The 22,303-nt window shown below is 39.6% G+C and overlaps 1 protein-coding gene across 1 annotated transcript in view; it reads right to left on the bottom strand.

Annotated features, from left to right (window-relative positions):
- Positions 1-21,287, bottom strand: part of fam20ca (FAM20C golgi associated secretory pathway kinase a) — a 39,087-nt gene extending 17,800 nt beyond the window's left edge. Inside the window, exons 1-3 of the mRNA XM_055035980.1 lie at positions 19,911-21,287; positions 19,330-19,514; positions 15,125-15,203 (exon numbers count right to left, since the gene is read on the bottom strand). Coding sequence (XP_054891955.1) covers positions 15,125-15,203; positions 19,330-19,514; positions 19,911-20,455 — 809 coding nt within the window. The 5' untranslated portion in view covers positions 20,456-21,287. The remainder of the gene's footprint in view (positions 1-15,124; positions 15,204-19,329; positions 19,515-19,910) is intronic.
- Positions 21,288-22,303: the final 1,016 nt, after the last annotated feature.

Below are 22,303 nucleotides of genomic sequence, written 5' to 3' on the forward strand. Positions count from 1 at the left end.
AAATATTAGGTGACCACACCTAATGGCTATGCATCTGTAGCAGAATAATAATTCTGTAATGATTTCAAATATCTGTTATCAGGTCTACTTATGAGGAGTTTAAAGGTCAACTCTGTTCCAGAGATGAGAACAAAGAGGAGAGCAGGCCGGGTTCTTATCAGCTGCCATAGGAGTTGAAGGATGGGTTGTTTTAGGATGAGGAAAAAGTTTTCAAGCTCAAGGCATTAACACCTTCCAGGACAAGGACCACAGGAGGGGTAACAAGACAGAGTACTTCCACTGTTTTGCACTCAAACAGTTGTCTCCATCACTCAGAACTCAAGAATTCATAACGGGAGCCGGGGGATGAGAAAAAGAAAAGGAATAAAGTTTCAAAGTACTCAGATCTCAGCTATAAACCTAATTATGTGGGAAAAAAGCACAGGATGGCTCCACCCTGAAACGTTTGGGACCTTGCAGAGCAAACAAGAGATCAGCATTCTTTGTGAAGGCCAACTTTACCTTGATAATGGAAAATAAACTTAAAATCTCTCTGCCTGCAAGGATCTGTGGTGATTCTTAAAGAGGCTCTCCCTCTTTCATGTGTGTGAAAAGGTTTTGTTTATAGCTGCAATCCCAACTGAGCATTAGCATCGGTCTTCATGTCACAGAGGCTGAGTAAGAAGCCGTGGTATTTAGCTCAGCTTGTAAGCTGCCGGCGTTGGAAAAAAGAGGAAAAATCCCAGCTTGAGCGCGTCAGTAAGGTTGAGAATGTGCAGGGTTAGCAGCGGATTTTCTTCATTCTCTAGGAAGGGCAGATAGTAAGGATACTACTGTATCTGACATCTGCTAAGTAAAACTATCTTCTGTTATTTGCAGCGTTCTCTCTAGGAAGCTCAGCAAGGAAGTCCAACCTTCAAAGCAGTTTGAAGAAAAAAATGTGCATAAATTAATTAGTGCTAATATTAGAAACATTCCCTATTACCCTGTTACAACACATGCATTACAGTGTACAAGAACATTCCTCTCAACCAGTTCATGCAGTGTGTGTGGCTTGCGGCCAGAAGAGCTAGTCGGATTGTGAAAACATTTTGGACCTCCTTTATCTTTGCCCATCGGTGTGGTGAGCATCTCAAGATGTCTCAATGAAAGCAATCCTATTATCTCAACACAAAGATAAGAAATCCACAGACAAAGACACATGCAATTGTTTTTCTTGAGCAATGTTCTTTCTCTTAGTCTTTAGTTAAAAAGAGAGGTTGCACCTTAGGTCTGCTATAAGAAATTAAGCATTTAGACAGAACGATGAGCGCTGCTTTTTTCAAGGGCAGCAGTGAAACACCTTGCCAGCTTTCAGATATTTTCCGGCATCATGTCCTTTGTGATCATCTTAACCCACTCTTCTTTGCAGAATAGTTTCAAAGCATCAAAAGTTCAATAGTTTCAGGGGTGAATTATTATTTTTATTGAAATGTGAACTTCCCAGATAGGTTATGTGTTTTTTGACTTTACTTTAACTGCTTGAAATATTAACTGCATTAAACTTTCTATTTTTGCAAGGCTGTCAGTCATTTTGACAGAGAGAACGTCCAGCACGTCTCCATCCCTGGTGGTGATTTAAACTTTTACTTTAAATCTGAAAGTTGTTTCTTTTCATGTAACAGAAGGAAGCCAAACTCAGTTGTGGAGTTTTAATATCATTCACATTGCATCCCTTATTCCATGTTGCAGCGTTTTTCTTAAAATAACTTCTTAGATGTGACCCAAAAAAGGATATGAATACCAAATTTTGTGGTAGTTTTACACTTAGTACATTTGGCTGAAGAAACAAGAATTATCCCTCAAGATCCTTTAAGTATATACTTGACAGTCTTGTATCCGCAATGCTAACCCATCGGCCTGCACCCATTTCCTCTTCTCCCTTAGTTTCCATTCATCCTCCTTCTGATTTCCTTTCTAAACTCACCACAGTGACCATTAGGCACAAACCTGATTGCATTCACAGGCATAAATAAACAGGCCCACAAAAGCAACTCCATCATTGCTGAAGACATTATTCTAAGAGTGTTTATATTCGACCAATATGTTTCAATGATGCTGTTGAAACAACTGGCCAACTGCTCAAAACTGGCCATTTTTGAAAACATTTATTTGAGTTAGAAAACCCTGTGGTTTTCATTGCTAAAATGTACACACTCCAACAGGAAGCAGCTCAGAGTGAAAATCTTAGGTTTACCAGGCTGTCAGATATTTTTAGGATGGCTTTTTTGTGTTCAAAATGGATTGAATACAGCAACATAAAACACAACTAAATAAAACTCAAAGCTTTGATACTTTCACCCAGAAAGCAATCGAAAGACCCTTCTGGAAAGCTATTTTCTCTGCCAGACCCCCAAATTGAGCTTTGTTTCCTCCATAAATGAACTTTTCTATTTAGATCTGTCAACAAGCTTGTTGTGCTCTGTGGTTCGAGGCCAGATGCCATTCCTAAATAGAAACCATCTATCAGAGGCTAAGTGGTGGCTGAGAGATGTCATTGTGGTCATGAGTGGGTGACGGTGGCAAAGGGCAAAGTGGTGAAAGATCTGGAAAACAGTTTCCGGGGTTGCATTTATGCTTGTGTAAGAGCTCAGTGGGATGGGATGCGTCCAGTGCATTGGTGGATAAATCGAGTTAATGAGTATGTGCAACAACTGAGGAGGAGACTTCCCACCAAAACCACAATTAATTTCTTACAAATCTCAAGATGTTCGGCCGTGACTCAAAGATTCTTGCACGACATAATTGTTCTGATTAGAAGAAAGTTAATTAAGCATTGGATCAAATTTCAAAAAGGCAGTACTGTATGAACTCTGACAAAAAATCCATTGCATTTGAAAAACGCATTATAATTCTTATTGCTTGTCAGGACCAAGAGGTTGGTTGCTCCCCTGAGCATTGGGTGAGAGAGCATTGTAAAGCTTTGTGGAATTCAATTGTTTCATCCTTGTGTGTATGGTATGATAGGAACATAACCATAATCCTACACTTAAATACAGTGCACTCTAGCTTTCAAAAGTTTCACCAGGTCATAAACACACACACTTTTATACACTCATACAGAGTTCAGTTGGCAACTTAGGGTTAAATGCCTTGCTAAGAGGCTCATTGACACGTGAAAGGTGGAAGGACTACGCCAAACCCTGATCATATTTGGGTGATGGACCGAAAAGGGCTGAACAAAGACTCCCTCCAACTAAGTATGGATTGAGCTTTTAGGCCTGATGTGGTACAGAAGCTGCTATTTGACAACATCCTCACCCTGTTAGCTACGCATTTCCCACATATCAGCAGAAGTATGTCATTTTTACTTATCCATGATCTATCTCTCTCTCTCTCTCTCTCTCTCTCTTTCTCTCTCTCTCTCTCTCTCTCTCTCTATATATATATATATATATATATATATATATATGGTCTTTTCTCCAGGATAAATGGAGCTCGATGGAGAGAAGAATGACCTTTATGTCTGTGGCAAAATTGAGGGCCTCTGAACCAGGACAGAGAATCCTCTGTTTGCATCACTTCTACGTACAGCTACCAAAAGAAGGGCAGAAAGAGGAGGGGGAACTTAGGGAAACCCCTGGATCAGGTTCCTGCTTCCACCCTCCTGGTGATATCAGACCTGGAGAATACAGACCCTCCCACATCCTGCCCTGACAATGGGCAAAGCCAAAGCAAACCCCACTCCTCTCTGGTTTAATTGGTAAACAATGAACGCATTTTCCTCCTCTGCTGCTGGCCTTTGTCAGAAGGGACAGGGGAGTCACACACATCCTAATTACCACCTTGCACGGGACAGGCTTAGACAGGCACAGGCCTGGCTCACAATGGATGTATTAACCTTTGCATAGTTATTATAAAGAGCCAGAGTTTTACAGAGCTACAATGCTTTCTCTCATTCTCTCTGCTGAAGAACTGCTTCATTCATGCAGCTCAGACAGACATTCAGCAAGGCTGCAGCACATCTACCTGAGAAAGGTTGTTCACTAATGATGCTACTTAGTTTTACGGACTATGCAGTCCTTTTGTTGAGACTTGGTGACAAAGAAGAACGAAGCAGGTGTATGCTGTTATTTTCAAACAGCTGCAATGACAAAGATAATCGTCCAATTTGTGTCCCTCACACAATTTTCCTTTCAGAAAGACTCAATAGCAATATTGTGGGCCCCACAATAAGAAGTCCTATTTTCTTAGGCTTACTGCAAATATGCAAGTTTCCTAATCATAGATAAGGAAGAATCAAACCATTTTAGAGGACGGATATCAATCTTCTGAATTCTAATTTAAAATACCTACCTAGGGAAATCTTCCAACATTTCAGCAGCTTGCTCAAATTAGATATTTTTATCCAAGGCAAAACTTGGCCTCCGTTTCCTGGTATTTTAGATAAATACTCATTTAAGCTGTATATAGTAAGTTTTCTCCATTCCATTCAAATGTGGAACTTGGGGTGGGAAGTTTAGGAATACCCATTTAGGATTTAAAACCATAATCATATGACACAGAAGAAAGAAACAGACCCACACAAAGCAAAAGCAAGTGCAGTTTAGCTGCCAAAAAAGCACACAGAAATGCAAAAATGCATAGAGAATGAGTAGAGACAGTGTTTGACAAGATGAAGCACATATAAAAAGTTATAATCAGGCATAAAAACAGAGAGCTAATTGCTAATAATCACTAATTTCATAAGTAGGTTTCGTATTTCACAAAACCAGTTAAAATGCTTTATATCTTAAAGATATTTCTATTAAGGAAGTAATGATATCAAAAACTCACAAAATAAAATGAGACATGATACTGTGTTAATAAAAATGATACAGTAAAATATTTTAATATTGTTTACAAAGAAACGTCAGAGTGAACAAGCTAGTGTCTTCTCCCAGTACAACTTTTACCATTTCCCAGTTGCTAATGGTAGCGACCACTGTGATTGTGATGTAGCTCAATGCACCTCCACATCCGACCATGAGTTGTTATAGCGATGTTTACATATTGATCATGACTTGTCTGTTACTCTGTCGCCATTAACACCCAAAATGCTGTCAAACAATCATTTAAAGGAAGTCGGGGCATTTTCTAATACAACGGTGTCAAGCAACGCTATGCTGACCGAAGCTGCATAGTACCTGTAAGTATGCAGTCACCTCAACAAGAAATATTGTAATTTTTTAATATTGAGATTTTGTTACACCCCTTGTTACTTTCTTCTGGCATTTTAAATATTCACATTTAGCTGCACTTAATAGAGATTTAGTAAGATTGTATACAGGCACAAATGCATTATGGGAAAAGTAAAAGTATACAACATAGTGCTCTGTAAGTTCTGGGGTTTCACATGTATAGACATTAAAAAAAAAAAAATAAATAAATATTTTCCAGATTCTAAAGATAATGGAATCTGATCAAATGAAAACTATGCCAAAATGGAAATTCTCTGTGCTAAAAGCACAGTGTGACTACCATTCAGCAGCTTGCAGAGCAACCTTTAGTAGCAATTAGTGTTAATTGTCGACTAAAACTATGACAAATACGCCTAGGTTGATGCAGTAACTCCTTTTTCAAAAATCACACTGCTGTATCAACAGCTGTACGCATCATACCTGCAAACAGTAAACTTTTTAAATTAAATTGAATAATTTTCAAATCTTTTGGAGACCATATCATTTCTTTAAAGCCCTAACACAAAAAGTTACAATTATAAGTTTGTATTTTAGAGATTCATATACGTTCGGCTTAGTAATGAGAATTTGTGGATAATGGATGCCTATAATTAGAGTCCTGATGATGGTAATAATGACAGCGATGTAATCATGATGGTCATATTGTTGTATCACGAGCAACCATTCCGAGCACTCATGGTGTCTCCGGCTGCCATTTAATTACTTTACGCGAGGGCCATTCCCAGCTCTGTCATAGTATACTGTGAGTGCATAAACACTTTGTTAAATCAAGAGCGAAAACAGCGAGGATCTAAAAATACAGAGCTGAGAGGCAGAGAGTGACAAGCCGGGATTAGCGCCGCCTCGGTGAATCAAACAAAAGCACCCGAAAGGAAGTATGGATGGGAGGTGGAGACAGGAAGGAGCATGGACAGCAAAGGTTGAGAAGAAGGTGGGGATGGCGATAAAAAAACACAACTCATCCTCGGGAATTCACCGGGTAAAACATTAATGAGACAAGTGTGTGAGAAGGATAAGAGGAGAGTCTAAAATAAGACAGCCCTCAGCAAGACTGTGTCTGAGTGCAACTGTCAAAAAACAAAAGTTATTTGAGATTTAAGATGACAAACAGGTACATTCAGCGGTAGAAGCTCTTCTGTCAAGCGTAACCAGGAATAGAAGCCAAGAAGAAAATAGGAACGGGATGATGACACAAACAGCATTCATAATCATTACTCATGTGACTGATACAAAATGACTAATTTTTGCAGATTCAGAAGTTTTGAAACTCCCCAAACACACACACACACACACACACACACACACACGCACACACACACACACACACACACACACACACACACACACGCACGGTGACACATAATAAGATAATGCACAGAACGAAGGAAGATGACTGACACTTCAATTAAAGAATCTCATGCTGAAGTTCTGCCATGCAAATTATCTATTCAAACTGCGTGTGTGTGTTTGTTTGTGTGTGATGATGTACATGCAAATATGACAGACCACTCGATGTGGCTGGTTTTATGACTGTTAACTGAGCACTAATTAACTGGCTCATCTCAGAAGAGCCCACAAGAGGTCAGGGCGCCCACACACTTGGACTGCACTAAGCAAACACACATTCACATAGCTAAACACACACAAGCAACACCATGCACAGCCACAAATTTTATTAAAAGACTTTGTCTACATGGTTGCCTGAAAGAGGAAGAATACAGTGAAGAACAAGGGGAGGTAGAAAGAAAAATACTGGAAACCAACTTCGTGGCAGAAGGCTGTGTTGCAACGGTATTAGCCTCAGGCGGCACTACACAAAAGTCTTTGATGGAACAAATAGAATTGAGTGGGGAGAAGAAGGGATGAAAGACGAGAGCAGAGAGAGGGTGGGGGAGAAGGAGGTGCTGTGAGATGAGCAAGCCTCATCCACATTAGAGCGGCTTAAAACCCAAATTAATCTTAAAGACCTAAGGAGGGAGTCAGCAACGCTCTGAGCCTGGAGAAGAGCTGCTGGGGCTGGCAGCCTGAATCCAAGTACAAAGCTGCAGGAGAAACAGATGTTGAGGATGCCTCAGACTAGAATACAATATATGTGTGCCTGAGTATGTGAGTGAGAAAGACCATTAGAAGTACAAGATAGAGGAGAGAAGAATGGAAATATTGTTTGATAGCAGATGCTAAACCAGCTTCCTGAGGTTTTGTTCGCTTGTGGAGTAGTTCCAAGCAAATAAGGAATCTTGAAAATAATTGAAATACTACTACTCAACTAATACCAACTTATTATCATATATGTTTGAATGTTTGTGCGTAATACATCTACTGTTATAATTGGGTTTTAAAAGACAAGTCTGTGGTTTCATTGAGGCTGGGGAGGAGAACAAGATTGGAAGCAGATAACAGGAAGGCTTTACACAGTAAAGCAAAGTTATTCTCTTTTGTCCTTTTGAGCTTCTGTGACATAAAACATGCTGGATTTCAAAAAGTTTGACAACTTATGGGTCATCATGAAGGCCACAAGCCAAAATACGTTTCTGGAATCTTTATTTAGCAGATCCTTGAGCATCTTTATGGGTCTTGGGAGTTGTGCCAAAAACGTTTAGGATTTCTGGACTTATGGAAATCTCAAAATTGATGAAAGAATCAACATTTACAGCAAGGCTCTCAAGGGCTAAGGTTCTGCAATGTTCATACGCTCGTCCTACATACATGTTTAAAAAGGTTGAATTGCCTCCTCAGCATGCAGTAAAGCTCCTGTACATGAGACATCAAGTGTTGAAGTTTTAGGCCCTTCTGCTATAATAGAAATTACAAATGATGGTTCCAATGGTGGTAACTGCCATAATTGTGAAAAAATTATCTCCTTAATAATATATTTTCTTGTCTGATATATGAATAAAACCCAGTGTTACAGCTGTCATACTCTGTTTTTCTTAATTCTTCCTGTAGATCTTTTATTTAAAAAATTTAATCAGTTAAAATCAATTTACAAAAATTGTTTTGATGCTGAGATCACTTTGAATATAAATTTACATTGAACTTGAAACGGTGAAAACTATCAAATAAGACATGTTCTGGTTCATGGCTGTTCAGTTTGCATGTGCCTTAGGCTGGCTTTTTCTGCTTGATTCTCAGAGCACATACCTAATGGTGCAATGCTGTGTCAAAAAAGAAACAAATATGTTTACAATGTAAAAGCAAAACAGTATGATTTGCTACTCTGACGAAAGCTATAATCTCTACCGGTGTTTCTGCATGGTCCTCCGGGTCCACAGTCCTTTGCATTTTAAATGTGTCTCTGCTTCAGCATACCTACTTCAAATGATTTGAACAACCTCAACATGTCGTCAAGTGCTGCAGATGTCTGTTAATCAAGGATTTATTTAAGGCAGGTTTATGTCAGAAGGAAAACACGTAGAACACCCGTTGTGTGCCCTGAGGACCAGGGTTGTGAAACAATGATCTATTTTAATTATTTCTTGTTTTCCATGTGTTTAAGCCACAGAGCCATTAGATGACAGAGTCTGATCAAAATGACAGATAAGGCAATAAATGGGCAATATGCCGCAGGATATGTGCTGTAACATTTTGCTCCAAACACTGTACGACCTTACCCAGCACTGCCTCACTAGGTATTAGAATAAGCCTTAGTTTAATCATCTAAATAAACAGTTTATCTACAATTGTTATGTTTACTACCTGAAGATATGAGTTTTAATATTTCAAAAGTTATTTCTACTCCTAAATCACAGGGAGCACTTTGAACTGCCTTGTTGCTGAAATGTACAAATAAATAAACTATACAAATACACTTGACTCGTCTTAAATACCAAACTGTAAACAAGTAAACAAACAGCGCAATCAAACTGTCCACTGGATTCATTAAGAAATGTTTTACGGCACTGCAAGGCTTTGTTTAACTGTGAGTCAGATTGGCTTTAAACAACACAAATTAAAGAAATTTTGAACATTTGTTTATCATTCATGAATCAACACATCCTTTTTTCTAAAATAAAGTCATCTGGTCACAAAATTATTTCCAAACACAGAATTATGAACAAGGAATGTTTCCCCATCTAAAGCAGTGAAACTAACATTCTCCAGGCGCACACACAAACAAACACCCTTCACTTGAAATTTATTGCCTCCTTCATCTCTTCCCATTCATGAATGAGCCACACCTGCTCTCTGCAGATTGCCATTGATTGGAACAGCCAGGTCAGAGAAATTGCCTGGCATCCTGAGGTGCTGCTCCGTCCCCCTGGCAGCCAAGGCAGCAAAAGCAGCAAAAGCAGAGGCTGCAGACAAGCCGAAGACTCTTTCCCTGACGAGCACATTTTAGATTGAGAGGCTGATTGAGCTGCAAGAAATCCAAGAGTAGAGCTGTACGCAAGTAGCAAATAAGGAGAAAGATGGATGTGACAGTTCAGCTAGGGCTTTTTGCACAACAAGCTGGGTGAAAACCATTTTGAATTACGTTGCTAATATAGAACGATTTTAAGATCTTCAAGAGTTTTTAACTTGTCGCAGGAAAAATAATCACGATTAAATCGTATGTGCGGTTTGGAGCAAGCAAGCTGGTATTCCTTTGTGGTCATATCCAGAGTGTGGGTTTGGAGTCATCACCTCATGCCCAGAGCGGGCGCTCTGAGTGAGCAGCTACAGCTGCAACTTGGCTCGAGGTTCGTGCATTTCCCGGCACCAGTTGTGGGTGACAGGGGGTGCACAAACTCCGTAACCTTCACAGAGAATGTCTCTTTGCAGCTTGTATGTGTGTATTTCTACATGCGTGTGCACAGCAGCTGCATGGACAGCTGTCTATAGTAATGTGACTCGTCTGTGATCGTGCATACATTTAACAATGAGTTCAGACAGCAGCTCCTAAAACCGTGTCTAACTTATGATAGCCGGCGGCGCTGCGATGACCCTTGAGAAGAATTTGAGAGATGGGAGCAGCAGAGGAAAAACAACTCGAAATCTAAGATGTCAGGAGCGTTTTTCACTTCACATGCATCAAAAATGCAGGTGCATCACAATTCATTACAAAGTTACTTGGATGTACAGAAAAACTTTAAGGCCGGCAATCATGAGGAAGGTAATTATCCAGCAGAAGTGAATGACCTTCTGCTGGATGATAGGGATAGAAAGCGATAAAAGGTCAAAGGTCAATTTGCTTAAATAGCCGACTATTTAAGCAAATTAATGGTAAGTTGTATCTTTATTCAACTGCAACACAATTTTTTATAGTTAATTGGCCCAGGCTTGCTTGTCATTTGAGCCACTTTATAAGGCCTTCATATCTTTGTATGGTAATCAAAGGTTTTACATCGTAGCAATATTTATTGTCCTCAGTGGATAAAAAAAAATCCCAAGCTTCTCCAACAAAGCATTAAAATTCATAATAAAGTCACTGACGTTTCATTGTTTCAGACAAAGAAGGGCTCGTTCCTCCTGATTTAATAATTTAATACTCCATGAATACCTTTGAGAAAGATGCTATAACTGAACTAAGGGGGCAGCCACATATAACAATGGGCTACAATAAATGTGCCTGCTCACAAACTGTCTGAACACGATATAGAAAATTGCCTCTTTGTCGCAGCTATTAGATTTCAGAGAAGACACAAATACAAAGAGCTCAAGCATGTCAAAACTGATTCGGTTTCTGTAGATGATGTATTTAGATTTCCTGTGGTATTAAGGGTTTGCCATGTGTGTCCGATATACCTGCGCTGTATGTCAGATCTGCGTACACAATGAAGTCTGCTACATGCATTAATTTTACAGCTGATGGCAGAAAGGCAGCATCAGTAAAGAAATCCCTTTCAAGGAATCCTGTAATACATGAGCTATTTTGAACAACAGAAATATTCAAAAACATAAAGGAGTGAAAGTAAGCCTGTACTTTACATACCAGAGGTCTACACCTCCTCCTTCAACCTCTCCACCTGCCATCTGACAAATCCATTTAGAGTGAACATGAACATTAAGGTCCTGCATGCACACTAAAACCAGGATTTTGGCAGAGACAGATAGCCAACAGACACATGAGCCAGACAGACACAAAGATCTGGCATAGGGAGGGGGTCTGCTTGGTTTGTGACCTGGCTCCAGCTGGAAGACCCAGTTCCCTGACAGGTTGGCAGTGCTACAGCCCTCTGGGGTTTAACTACTTCTCGAATGTCTTCCTAAATCTGTTTCTTCTCTGTTCAGATGCCACTTCTTCCTCAGTCTTTGACAGCTTCTGATTATCTCAAGATACAGCCATCTTCTGTTCTCTGCTTTGGTTAAGACACCTAATCTATTGTTTGGTCTTGTAGTAAAGCAGCCAGCACAAATGTGATGGTTTATAAGGTTTTTTTTGAGTTTTGAGAAGAAGGAAATTAGGTGAAATATTATCTGAGAAGCAGTGCTGGATATCTAACAAACTGGCATTTCACTTGGGGATTGAAAAGTTCACTGTGGCAAGGCTGGTGGACACAGAATTAAAATAGGTAAAAAAGTAAATTTTCTGCAAATATCAGTCCATATTATACCATTATAGTTTAACAGCCTCATAGTAATATAACTACCAAAGACTTATTTCAATGACAACTTCATAGGTTTCTCACAAAAATGTTGTTTGACCCTATTCCAGTGCTTTACATGTCTTGTTTAGAAGAGAAACTAAACTCAGATACACAATCTTTCATTAATTTGGCTCAAACTTTGAACAAAAACATGAGCTGCTGACTGACTGTTATTATTGGTAAATATGCAGTGGAAGAGGCATTTATGAATTTACTTAAAGTGACCAAAATACATCAGGAGAGAATTTTTATTGACAAAGGATCTATATAAAATGCAAAAATCTAATATTCTTGCTAGATAATCTTTATACTCGCTAACACCACACGCAATCATCATCCATCATGTTCTGGTAGTCAACTGTGCCCAATGTGTCATCATCATGGCATGAACTGTGTTTGGGTCTCATCCAACAGAACCAATTATACCATCACCTTGTAGCAAAAATGGCTTCACATGGAGAGACTGTTTTTGGTGGGTGAGGATGTACTTCGTAATCTTAATGATTTGTTCTTCAAAAGTGGACTCAAACTTTCAGTGAAAAAGTTAGCTAGCCAGATAAAACAAAGCTTCAAATACTTTCTGAAGGCTCCACAGGGAAGACATCTTGTGGAGTTGGCTGGCAAGCTGTCAACTTGTGTAGACTCCAGGCTTATGGCTTTGTAGAGATTTGCATCCACCTCAAAGGAGGCCTGAAACATCAAACCCTCTCTGAAGCAACACTTGATGCTGTATAGCAGGATGGGTCAACACAAACACTGCGTTACAAGGATGCTCTGAACCACCGTTATCCCTACAATTCCTAAAATAAATAGAGGTTGGATCAGTATGACAGAAACAACAAAAGCTCAGTGTATTCTTTCACAACACAGGAAGAAAAGGTTTTTTTTTTCTCAAGGATTTGTTTTTCAGAAAGGTCTTTATTGCAGTAATTTCGCTCCGAGGAGTTTTGTATAATATCTGTACACTCTGCAGACAGATGACTGTGACAGTCAAAGCAAGAAGCCTGAATAAAATATGACAGGCCAAACAAAGAGCTGCAGGAATCTGTAGCTCGCGGTTCAGAAACTGACATGTAATTACTGTCAAAACGGTTTCCAGCAGTATCTGAGAAAGACAGCTTTGGTCATGTCTAAAGTAAGAAACCAGAGCTTTTCATTTCCAATTAAAATGCATAATTTTCATTCAATCAGTCCTATGGTAATTTGAGTTTTACGATAGCATTTATTGTACTCAGTCATTTAACCTCTGCATTACAATTCTGTTTGAAGTTGTCTTTTTCTTGAATCATATTTCAGTGTTGCAAATGCATCTTCATAATGCACCAAAGAGATTTAACTGCTTGGCAAAAATGAACAAGGCCGTTAAGAATGCGGTTTAATACCAACCTCTGCACTGAGAACCACCCCAGGACTTCAACAAACCCTGCAGTTCTCCTTTGTTTTCTTGCCTACCACCAAAGTTACACTCCTCTTCAACTCATACATGTATTGTCCGATTGCCTGTGAATCACCCACACAGACATGGCATAAACCTAGGGTGATCTTTGTTCTTGTCAAATGTGACTACGCTGATGGTGCCTCGCGGGTGTTGTTGTTGACAAAAAGATTCACATCCATGGATGTTACAGTACAGCATCGACTTCTAGTTGTCACAGCCTGAGCCCTATTCAGGGGCCACCGTTCCACCAACTTCCTGAGGAGTTCTGTGTGTTCAGGAACCACTGCTCAGAATAAACGCAAAACATTTCCTACCAGAACTTCTCTACATTCATGGATTTGTTCTCAAAATAGTGTTAGACTGACAAACTCTCTGACTCCATCAGGCCACTTTGATGTAATGTCACTTTGGCTTTTTTTTTTTTTTAAGGCAGGCTCAATGTTGAATGGAGCCCCGAGCAGAATTTGATTTGGGATCCCAATTTCATACAACCAGCCGCCACGGAGCCACTCTGTTTAAGTGTGTGAACATTGTACATTTAAGACAACATGCAAAAGTAGTCACTTTCTGTTAAACACCTGAAAAAAGCATTACATTACTCTATACTCACTCTGACAACTACTTTGTCACAGACTTAAGGACTTGAAAGAGAAAAACTCAAGTGGGTTTGTAATTTTAAATGTTTGAAGCTCTTGGTGTACTCTTGTTGGCCTGGATACAGTTACCGGGCCAGCACCAATTAGTAATAGGCAACCTTTGAACCTTGATTTACATTTTACTGTTAATTTATTTAAATTAAGACTTTTACAGACTGTGTGGTTATCTAAACACTGGAGCAGATTTAAAAAGTTTTCCCAGTCATTGAAGCCCTCAGTGCAACCAACAACAAAACAACTCCTGGGACCTTTTTGAGGACCTAATGGGGAAACCTGCTTCTGTTTTGGGGACTCAAAGTTTGCTTAGTTTGCTTATGCCTCGGGCCAGCTCTGGCTGGTTCAATGATGTCTTTCTTCTCTTCTTGAATTGATAAAGAACATCAAAGCCAATCCCAAGATCAAGTTGTCAAGCCAGGTTATTTTGAACCTTTCAGAGCTTCACTCATAACTCTTGGAGCAGGGAGATGCATACACAAGCACGCACATACACACATATTCTCATGGATGTCTTCATTGCTTTACCTCTTTCCTTTTCCCTCTTACTCCCCATATCTAATGTTCTCCACAGGGGCTCTCATGCAGAAAACCTTTTTGCATTTCATAGCAATCAAACTGGGCTTGTGAGCAATTACTTCTGATCGCCGCACAGTTGGCCTGGACTCTGTTTATTCGTGCCGACATGGGAATTCATGGGGAAAAACTCAAGACAGCAGAGAGTTAAAAGGTATTTCTTTTTCAAGAGCAATGTGCCTCTGCCAGCATATCGGGCCTCCCCAAAGACGACTATGGGATGGCTCAATGCTCGTTTTAATTAACACATAAGCCTGTTGATGTTAATTAAAAAGGAGACAGGCGATTCCCCAATCAGAATAAAAACTCACAAAGAGGAGAGAGATGTCTATATGAACAGAGACAGTGTCAGTATTCAGTACTTATAACCTTGTTCAACTCACCTACGATTGCAGGATTCGCCCTTTGAGTGTTTTCACATTTTGTCATGTTACAGTTACAAATTTTAAGGTGCTTTAAAAAGATTCTACATGATAGACCATAATTTTAGTTTAATCTAACTGTGATATCAATAAGGCTGGCAACAACTGCATACCACACTTTCAGATTTTTACTCTTAAAATTCATGACAAAATGGAAGAAAAAAAAAAAAAGATTCTGAGGGGTATGAAAACATTTGCAAGGCCAATGTTTATAAAAATTCAGGTGACTGTTGCGTACCTATTAAATCATTTTAGCCATTCTGGTTCTACTTACTTCATGGGCTTGAAAAGCGCTTGTCCATAGTTCTGGAAAGTCATGATCAACTTCAGCTGGGTGCCTCCGGATTTCATGGCTGGAAGGAAAACAAGTGAGATGTTAGACTATAAGTCACACTGTCGAAAGTGTAAACAAAGGCAAGCACACACTCTAACGTGGGACGGCATCACATCTGCGCAGATGATTCTGTGTTTGCTAATAGAATTCACAACAGATCTGCGTGTCTGTTAACAATTTGTTTCTCTTTCTGTGTAACAAAAGAGAAACAATTAGGGTTTTTGAAGCTGTGTGCGATGTACAACAAACGTGACAACTTGCAAATAAAGAATGATCTGAATTAATCAGAGAAGTTTCCTCCTCCTTTTAGGATCAATAGCTTGACATTTCTCTGCAAACCTCCATTGATTGCTCAGATCGCTCGTGACGTCTTGTGCACATTAGCCACTTCCTTTGTCACTCAGACATGCTGACCTCCTGAACGCTGGAAGCTTATGTCTCTGACTATCAGTCATATCCGCGTTGTCTCCCACGGGGTGATGGATTCTGACGGCAAGCTTCCTGCCTCCCTCTGACTCAAACAAAAGGACCGCCAGGCCAAGCTAGTCCATTACGCCTTGTGTTCCTGTCACAATGGACCCGCTTTTTGAAGGGATTTGCTCATTTATTACAGCATATTAACTTGAGAACATTACAAAACACCATGCCGCTGCCCAGCCCCAATATCAGTGTAAGCTCCCTGTAGTGCATCCAGATTGTTGGACGAGCACAGAGTTGTATTCTGTGTTTACTGGCTCTCTTAGTGCTGTCGTCTCGAGAGCTGTAACATTCTGTTTCTCTATTTTCTCCTTGCTTCTCCTTTTTTTTGTTTGCATATGTCATCCTTGTATTCACATCCTCTCTGTTATGCTCTGTCTGTCTCAATCCATCCTACTCAGCGCCGGCAAGCTTTTTTCCTATTGCTGTGACTCATTTTCAAAGTCTTCTGGATTATTTTTATTTATTTATTTTTTTACATACACTGTTTCAACCAGCAGTACATAACCTCAGGTGCTCCACCTTTTTACTTCTGAAGAAAACATTCTGGGATTAAAGCCATAGAACACAGAACATAATTCTGCACATTGAATTAAGATGCACCAGGATGACCAAAATCTGCTGTTTTCTAGCTTGAAGATCCCTGACTATTGACTGCCCAGTCTAAATAAAATAAAAAATCAGATCACTAAGTGCACATTTAACTCACCAGCAGGTCATACTTGCGGTGCTCTTTGAAGTAGACACAGTCCAGAGGAGCTCATCTCAATTTGAGCTATTTTTAGATTCAGTGAAGCATTGGAAATTAAGACAGACCATGAAGCAACAGAATGGATTTTCATGTTGTTCCATGTTCAAAGTCCTGATTTAAGCTTGAATATTATACCTATGTTTATGGCCAAAGCTTAGATTTAAAATAACATAAATAGTTTTTATTGTTATTTGTATGTAGTTTGCACATTTATGACTCATCTAGTGTGATATTGAGAGCTCTTGAGTTCAAGCCCCTTTTGTTGCTTTTATCTCAGTTAAAATAATGTTTAGACTTGAAGTAAACATGTAGAAAATGATACAATACATGCAAACTTTCACTTTTGTGGCAAATACATACATACATACAAAAAGGACCAATAAAACTTTGTGGAGAGGTATTACCATCTAAAACAACCAGATGGAGCTATTCAAAAGAAAGTAGTTTGTTATATTTTATATCACATGATGAGATACGTCTGTCATTCATTCAAGTTGCAAAAGAACTCAAAAGAGCAAGACATTCAGCAACTGACAGGAAGAGGGAATGTAGTACATCCAAGTTGCTGTGTTTCATCTTTTTTTTTTTTTTTTAGCTCTTGACCTCTGTATGCGTCATTGCTTTTTTTTGGAAATGTTGACAGAATTTGGAAAATCTGAATCAAAAACTGAAACTGCTGTTTTTACGTTAGCCACTCTCATCATGTTAACTGCAAATATCACGTGGTGAAGCAGCTATTAACTGCATATGAATAATTTAGTCTTTGTTGGACAAAAAAAATATATAGTAAAACCCTGTTTTACAGGTACAGCTCTGTGTGAAAGCACTTCTCTGCCTAATATAAATAATTCCTGACCGCCTATGACAGGAGGGCAATGAAATATTACTACTGATGTTCTTATATTGTTCTGTATTATAGCTCTTAGAGAGAAATTAGAATTGCCTTGGTATCAGCAGGTCAAAGCTTTACAGAAAATTGAGATTGGAAATCAGCTGCAAAAGTCTGATGCATCTCTACATGTAATAAATTTGCTCAATCAAGGTCGGGTGGATAGTCTCCTGATGTAATCATGAAGTGCTGGATCCTGGAGCGTTGGAGAAATTGAAAGCTATGACCTCAGTCCTATAAGCCAAGCTTCCAATTGTTGCCTTAATTTGAATATTAAATGAAATCCCCCATGCAAAAAGCCAAAGCATAGCTTGAGTGATTGTTTCTTTTTGGATGTTATCTCCGCTGACATGAATTTACAATAACATTTACCAGCATATTTTTGTTCTACAGGCCTCCCACCCCCCAGAAGTGTTCAAAACTGCACCCCACTCTCCACAACGTGATGATAAATCCATCGTACCTTCACCTGTGCCTCTTTGTGCTTCCATGAGTGTGATTTATGAGTTAAGCCGAATCTCGAACAAAAGGCCACAAATGCTTCCCAGCAAAGACAGACACAAAGGAGAAAAAAGAAACAAGCACGATTTGGAAGAAAATGCTGACAAGGGAGGCTTTTTAATGCCATGTAGCTCATATATGTTTTTGTAATTTCAGTCAAGCAGATATAAGTATAAAGGCTGTTTGCAACAATGTGGGTCACTGCTGAACATGAACTGTGTAGACACACAGATTACACAGGGTTTTATAAGAGACAAAAGAGATGGAGGGACGACAACCAGGCATATAGCTTAAAAAGGCCTGGGTATAAATGAAAATAATACAATTGCTAGATGATAATCCAAAAGAGTGCTGGATTATAGTAGAAAAAGAAAAAAGAAAACAGCTGCAGCTCATTTCAGTACAGATTTGACTCAAATTTGTAGATCAAAAATATACTTAACGCATGAAATAGATATTTATAACTTCTATGTAGTCTTTCTATAACTATTTTAAATGCAAATACAACAAAAAATAAAAATAGCTATGGGTTTTGACTTTTTGTTTGTAGGTTAATTGAGGGCAATGACCCATCACCATAAAGGTATGAAATCAGAGAATTACTTATAAAAATCTTTTCAGTAATCTGATCAAAGATAAATGCTTCTGGGTTCTGAATAAATAAAAACAAGACTTACACTGCCCTTTCAAAATAATGGAATATATTAAGTTTGGGGTTGGAGGAGAGAGAGAATAGTTTATGGACAAATAATGACAAAATTATGAGAGAAGACAGAGAGAAATCATTGCCCCATTCTTGTTATTCTGTTATTATATTATGCAGACATTGTAAGAAACCACAGGTGGAAAAAAAAGAAGCTACAATTAGCATTTTTATTGCCATAATTTAGAAGGACACTGAAAAGCAAGACAACCAGCTTGAAATAACCTGATAGAGTTTCTCAGGGTTAAAACTTCCCCCAATATGTTACTCTCTCATATTAGGTCATATTTCCACCACATCGCTTTAATTTGATCTGTTATCCACTAATAAACATCGAGATCCAGCACTTTGCATGACAAAACACATTGCATGTTAATTAATTATTTTGGCCATATTAAGACTAATAAATGCAAAAGTAAAATTATGTCTGTTACAGCAGTCAGGCTTTAAGTATGGGACAACCCAAAATGGATGCATGGATGTATGGATGGATGAAAGGATGGATGGATAAAACTGAATGCACATCAACCCTAAAGACAATGGCAGCATTATGATGTGGGAGTAGTTGTCTTCTGCAGGGAGAGGGAAACTGGTTACAGTTGAATGGCAGAAAGAAGCTAGAATCAGGGGAGTTCAGCAAAAAAAAAAAAAATTCCCCACACTTTCTTTTTTCTTTTTCCATACAATCCAGAGATAGAAACTTATGCAAATTCCATAATTCTACAGCAAATATGTCAAAGTATAAATAAAAATAAATCTATGTACATTCACCGCCTTAGTCTAACTACAACTCCCTACAACTTGGCTCTGTCTGAGTGACTCACCAACGCTGGTGATCCGCTGAGTGACCAGGTCCTTCAGCAGAGCGTCCAGCACAGGACTGAGCCTGGGGTACAGCTCGTATCGGTTGATCCCGATGTGGAAACGCAGCCAGTTGGGGTAGGACTCTGCTGTCGCCTCAGCAGTTGGAGAAAACTCGTCTTCGTCCTCGTTCCCCTCCTCGTTATGCCTGGGGCACAATGAAGCAAGAATGAGAGGGGAGGGCAATGTTTAACAGGAGTTTGTCACCACATAGGTTTAATGATTATAGAAAATGTGTAGAGGAACATTCTAAGACTATGCAGAAACTGAAAATAGACAGATAGATAGATAGATAGATAGATAGATAGATAGATAGATAGATAGATAGATAGATAGATAGATAGATAGATAGATAGATAGATAGATAGATAGATAGATAGATAGATAGATAGATAGATAGATAGATAGATAGATAGATAGATAGATAGATAGATAGATAGATAGATAGATTAGCTAAGTATTGTCTCTGTTACCATCATCTTCCTAACATTAGCAGTTAGACATATAAAGAACTGATCACTGTTTTCCTGAATATTCAACTTACCATCCCTGGTTTCCCGTGGCTCTCGGGTAAAACCTGATATCATTGTTGACGTTAAACAAAGTATCATCATCCGTGAGTGGAGGAAGGTCAACCTTGTATAAGGGATGCTCAAACAAAGCCGACAACCGAGAGAGAGCCTGGGCAGAGGCGGTGCGACCCACGCTCGCGTCACCGATGAGCGGCTTGTGCTCCTTCGCCGACGGTCCCGTCCGCCCGCGGGAGTCTCCGGCTCTGTCCACGCCCGCCGCGCTCTTTTCCAGCGAGTGGGACGTGAGGTTCGAGTTGGGCTCGTTGCTGAAATCCTGCAAGATCCTCAGCGTGTGCTTGTTAGGCCAGCCCGCCTCGGCGGCCGACCTGGCGCGCAGCTTCCCCCAGCTTTGAGAGTCCCTGGCCGGGTGCTGCGCGCACTGGCAGCCGCCCTCCTCGCCGTCCGCTCCGGCAGCTCTTTTCTCCAGCTTTGGCAGCAAGTCTATCATGATGTGCAGAGTGCACGCAACTAAAAACACCATGAGGATCAACACTCTGAATTTACGAAACAATATCATGGTTATTTAGGGGCTATTTTTTTTGTCTCCCTTACAAACAGATCAGGCTTTTATGGTCCAACAGTAGTATGCTATGAGAAAGCAGCAATATAACTATCTTCTATTACCATTTTACTCACAATAAGCGCTGGGAATCCCGTCGTATTCAAGAGTCATTTTTGATTTGTAGTAGTCCAAAATCTTCATGTCCTGACAGGTGGACTTGCATGTAAAGCGCTCTTCATGTGTTGCCTTCTTGAGCTGGATGTTTGTGTCAGGAGGACGGCAGAGCGGATAAATGTTTCAGAAGATGTAACAAAGGGGAGCAGGGTCCCGTTAAACGCATCGATGCTCTTCCTTTAACCTGCTTCCCAGCGCGGAGTGAGACATCAAACGAGCCATAACTGCTTTCTGCTCAGATGTAAAGTCACAACAGAGGAAGATTTCACTTAATCCGCTTTCCAGTGTTACGTGCAACTAATTTCTAAAACCAAAAAAAAAAAAACTGAAGAAGAGGAAGAGGAAAAACATTCCGTGAAAAGAGGATGTTATCGGCGAGATGCTCGGATGCTGCCCCACTTCTTCTTTTTTTTCTACTGCGAGCGTCGCTGAAGTGAAATCAGATGCTGCCTGGCAGGTGTTGCGATCCAGGTCGTGATTTTGTCCTCTCAGCACCACCTTGTCTTCTCCCTCCAAGTGTTCTTCCAGGGTGGGTCTGTTAAATCTTAGACATCTGAGCCCAGCCTCGGTGGCGTCATGAGGAAGAGATTGGCTGCGTCCTCGCACATACAGGCAGCGCCACTGTGACATGAAAGGCGAGCTTCAGGGATGAAACGCTCGGGGAGCCGACAGGCTGCAACGCTCTGGTGTGCAGCCAGAGGGCGTTGGAGCAACCTGAAACTTCCGGAGGTCCATTTAAAAAAAAATAATTTGTTTATCATCAAGTTAAGTCTATTGGTTCTAAAAGTGAGATTTCAGGGCATTACATATTTAATTACTTTAGTGTAATAACAATTATGTTGCAACTCTTAAAGTTGTAGTGCTTTGAGATAAATTCATATTTTATTGGAGTGAACATTTGAGAAATATCAACATTAAAATAAGACAAAATTTAGCAAAATTACGACCACTTTTCTAGGTTTTTCTTTACACAGTCTCAGTTAGGTCAGGATCCCACTTGGGGCCACAGATATGTACAGTCTTGTAGGTGTACAGTCGTGCGATATTCTTGAAAATATATCCTAAATACCAAAAAAGCAAAAATAAGAAAGCTCAGGCATTTTATAAATAGTGTAAACGATACAAAATCAAGCTTAAACAAATAAAATTAATATACTGGCAAGTATTTTAGTATTTGTTGATGACAATTCTGCAGCAATTGAACTTCTTTTTAACTAACTCAATAACAATACTTCTATAAACAATAAAAGTCAAAAATCTCCTGCTCTTTTCTGTTTTTGACTCAGAAATTGTAAAGTTGGAGAACCACTGCTACAAATCATCCATAATACCGAATTCTCTCTCATGTCTTCGTCTCCTTGGTTCTCCTTACAAGTTTCAATAGCTTATTGTTTGGGGACTGAAACAGGCATGATGGGAAAAGCTTTATGCTGTGGCTGATGAACAATTTCTCCTTGTTGAGTTGACCATAACATAAGGAGACCAAATAACAGCAGCTCATACGGCCCGTTTCAGAGCAGCCCAGGAGAGTGACCAGGCAAACTGGAGCATGTGAGGCTGCTGTGTGTGAGTGTGGGCGCAGGTTAACCCAGAAGCTGATTTACTGTCTGTTTTCCTCTGCAGGATAAACTTAAGGGAGTTAATTCCACAAGTAGAACCATTGAAGAGCTTTTTGGCTGCAGAGGAGTT

The sequence above is a fragment of the Poeciliopsis prolifica genome, unplaced genomic scaffold (genome assembly GCF_027474105.1).
Source record: "Poeciliopsis prolifica strain line A6 unplaced genomic scaffold, Auburn_PproV2 SCAFFOLD010, whole genome shotgun sequence".
In the NCBI taxonomy this organism is placed as follows: Eukaryota; Metazoa; Chordata; class Actinopteri; order Cyprinodontiformes; family Poeciliidae; genus Poeciliopsis; species Poeciliopsis prolifica.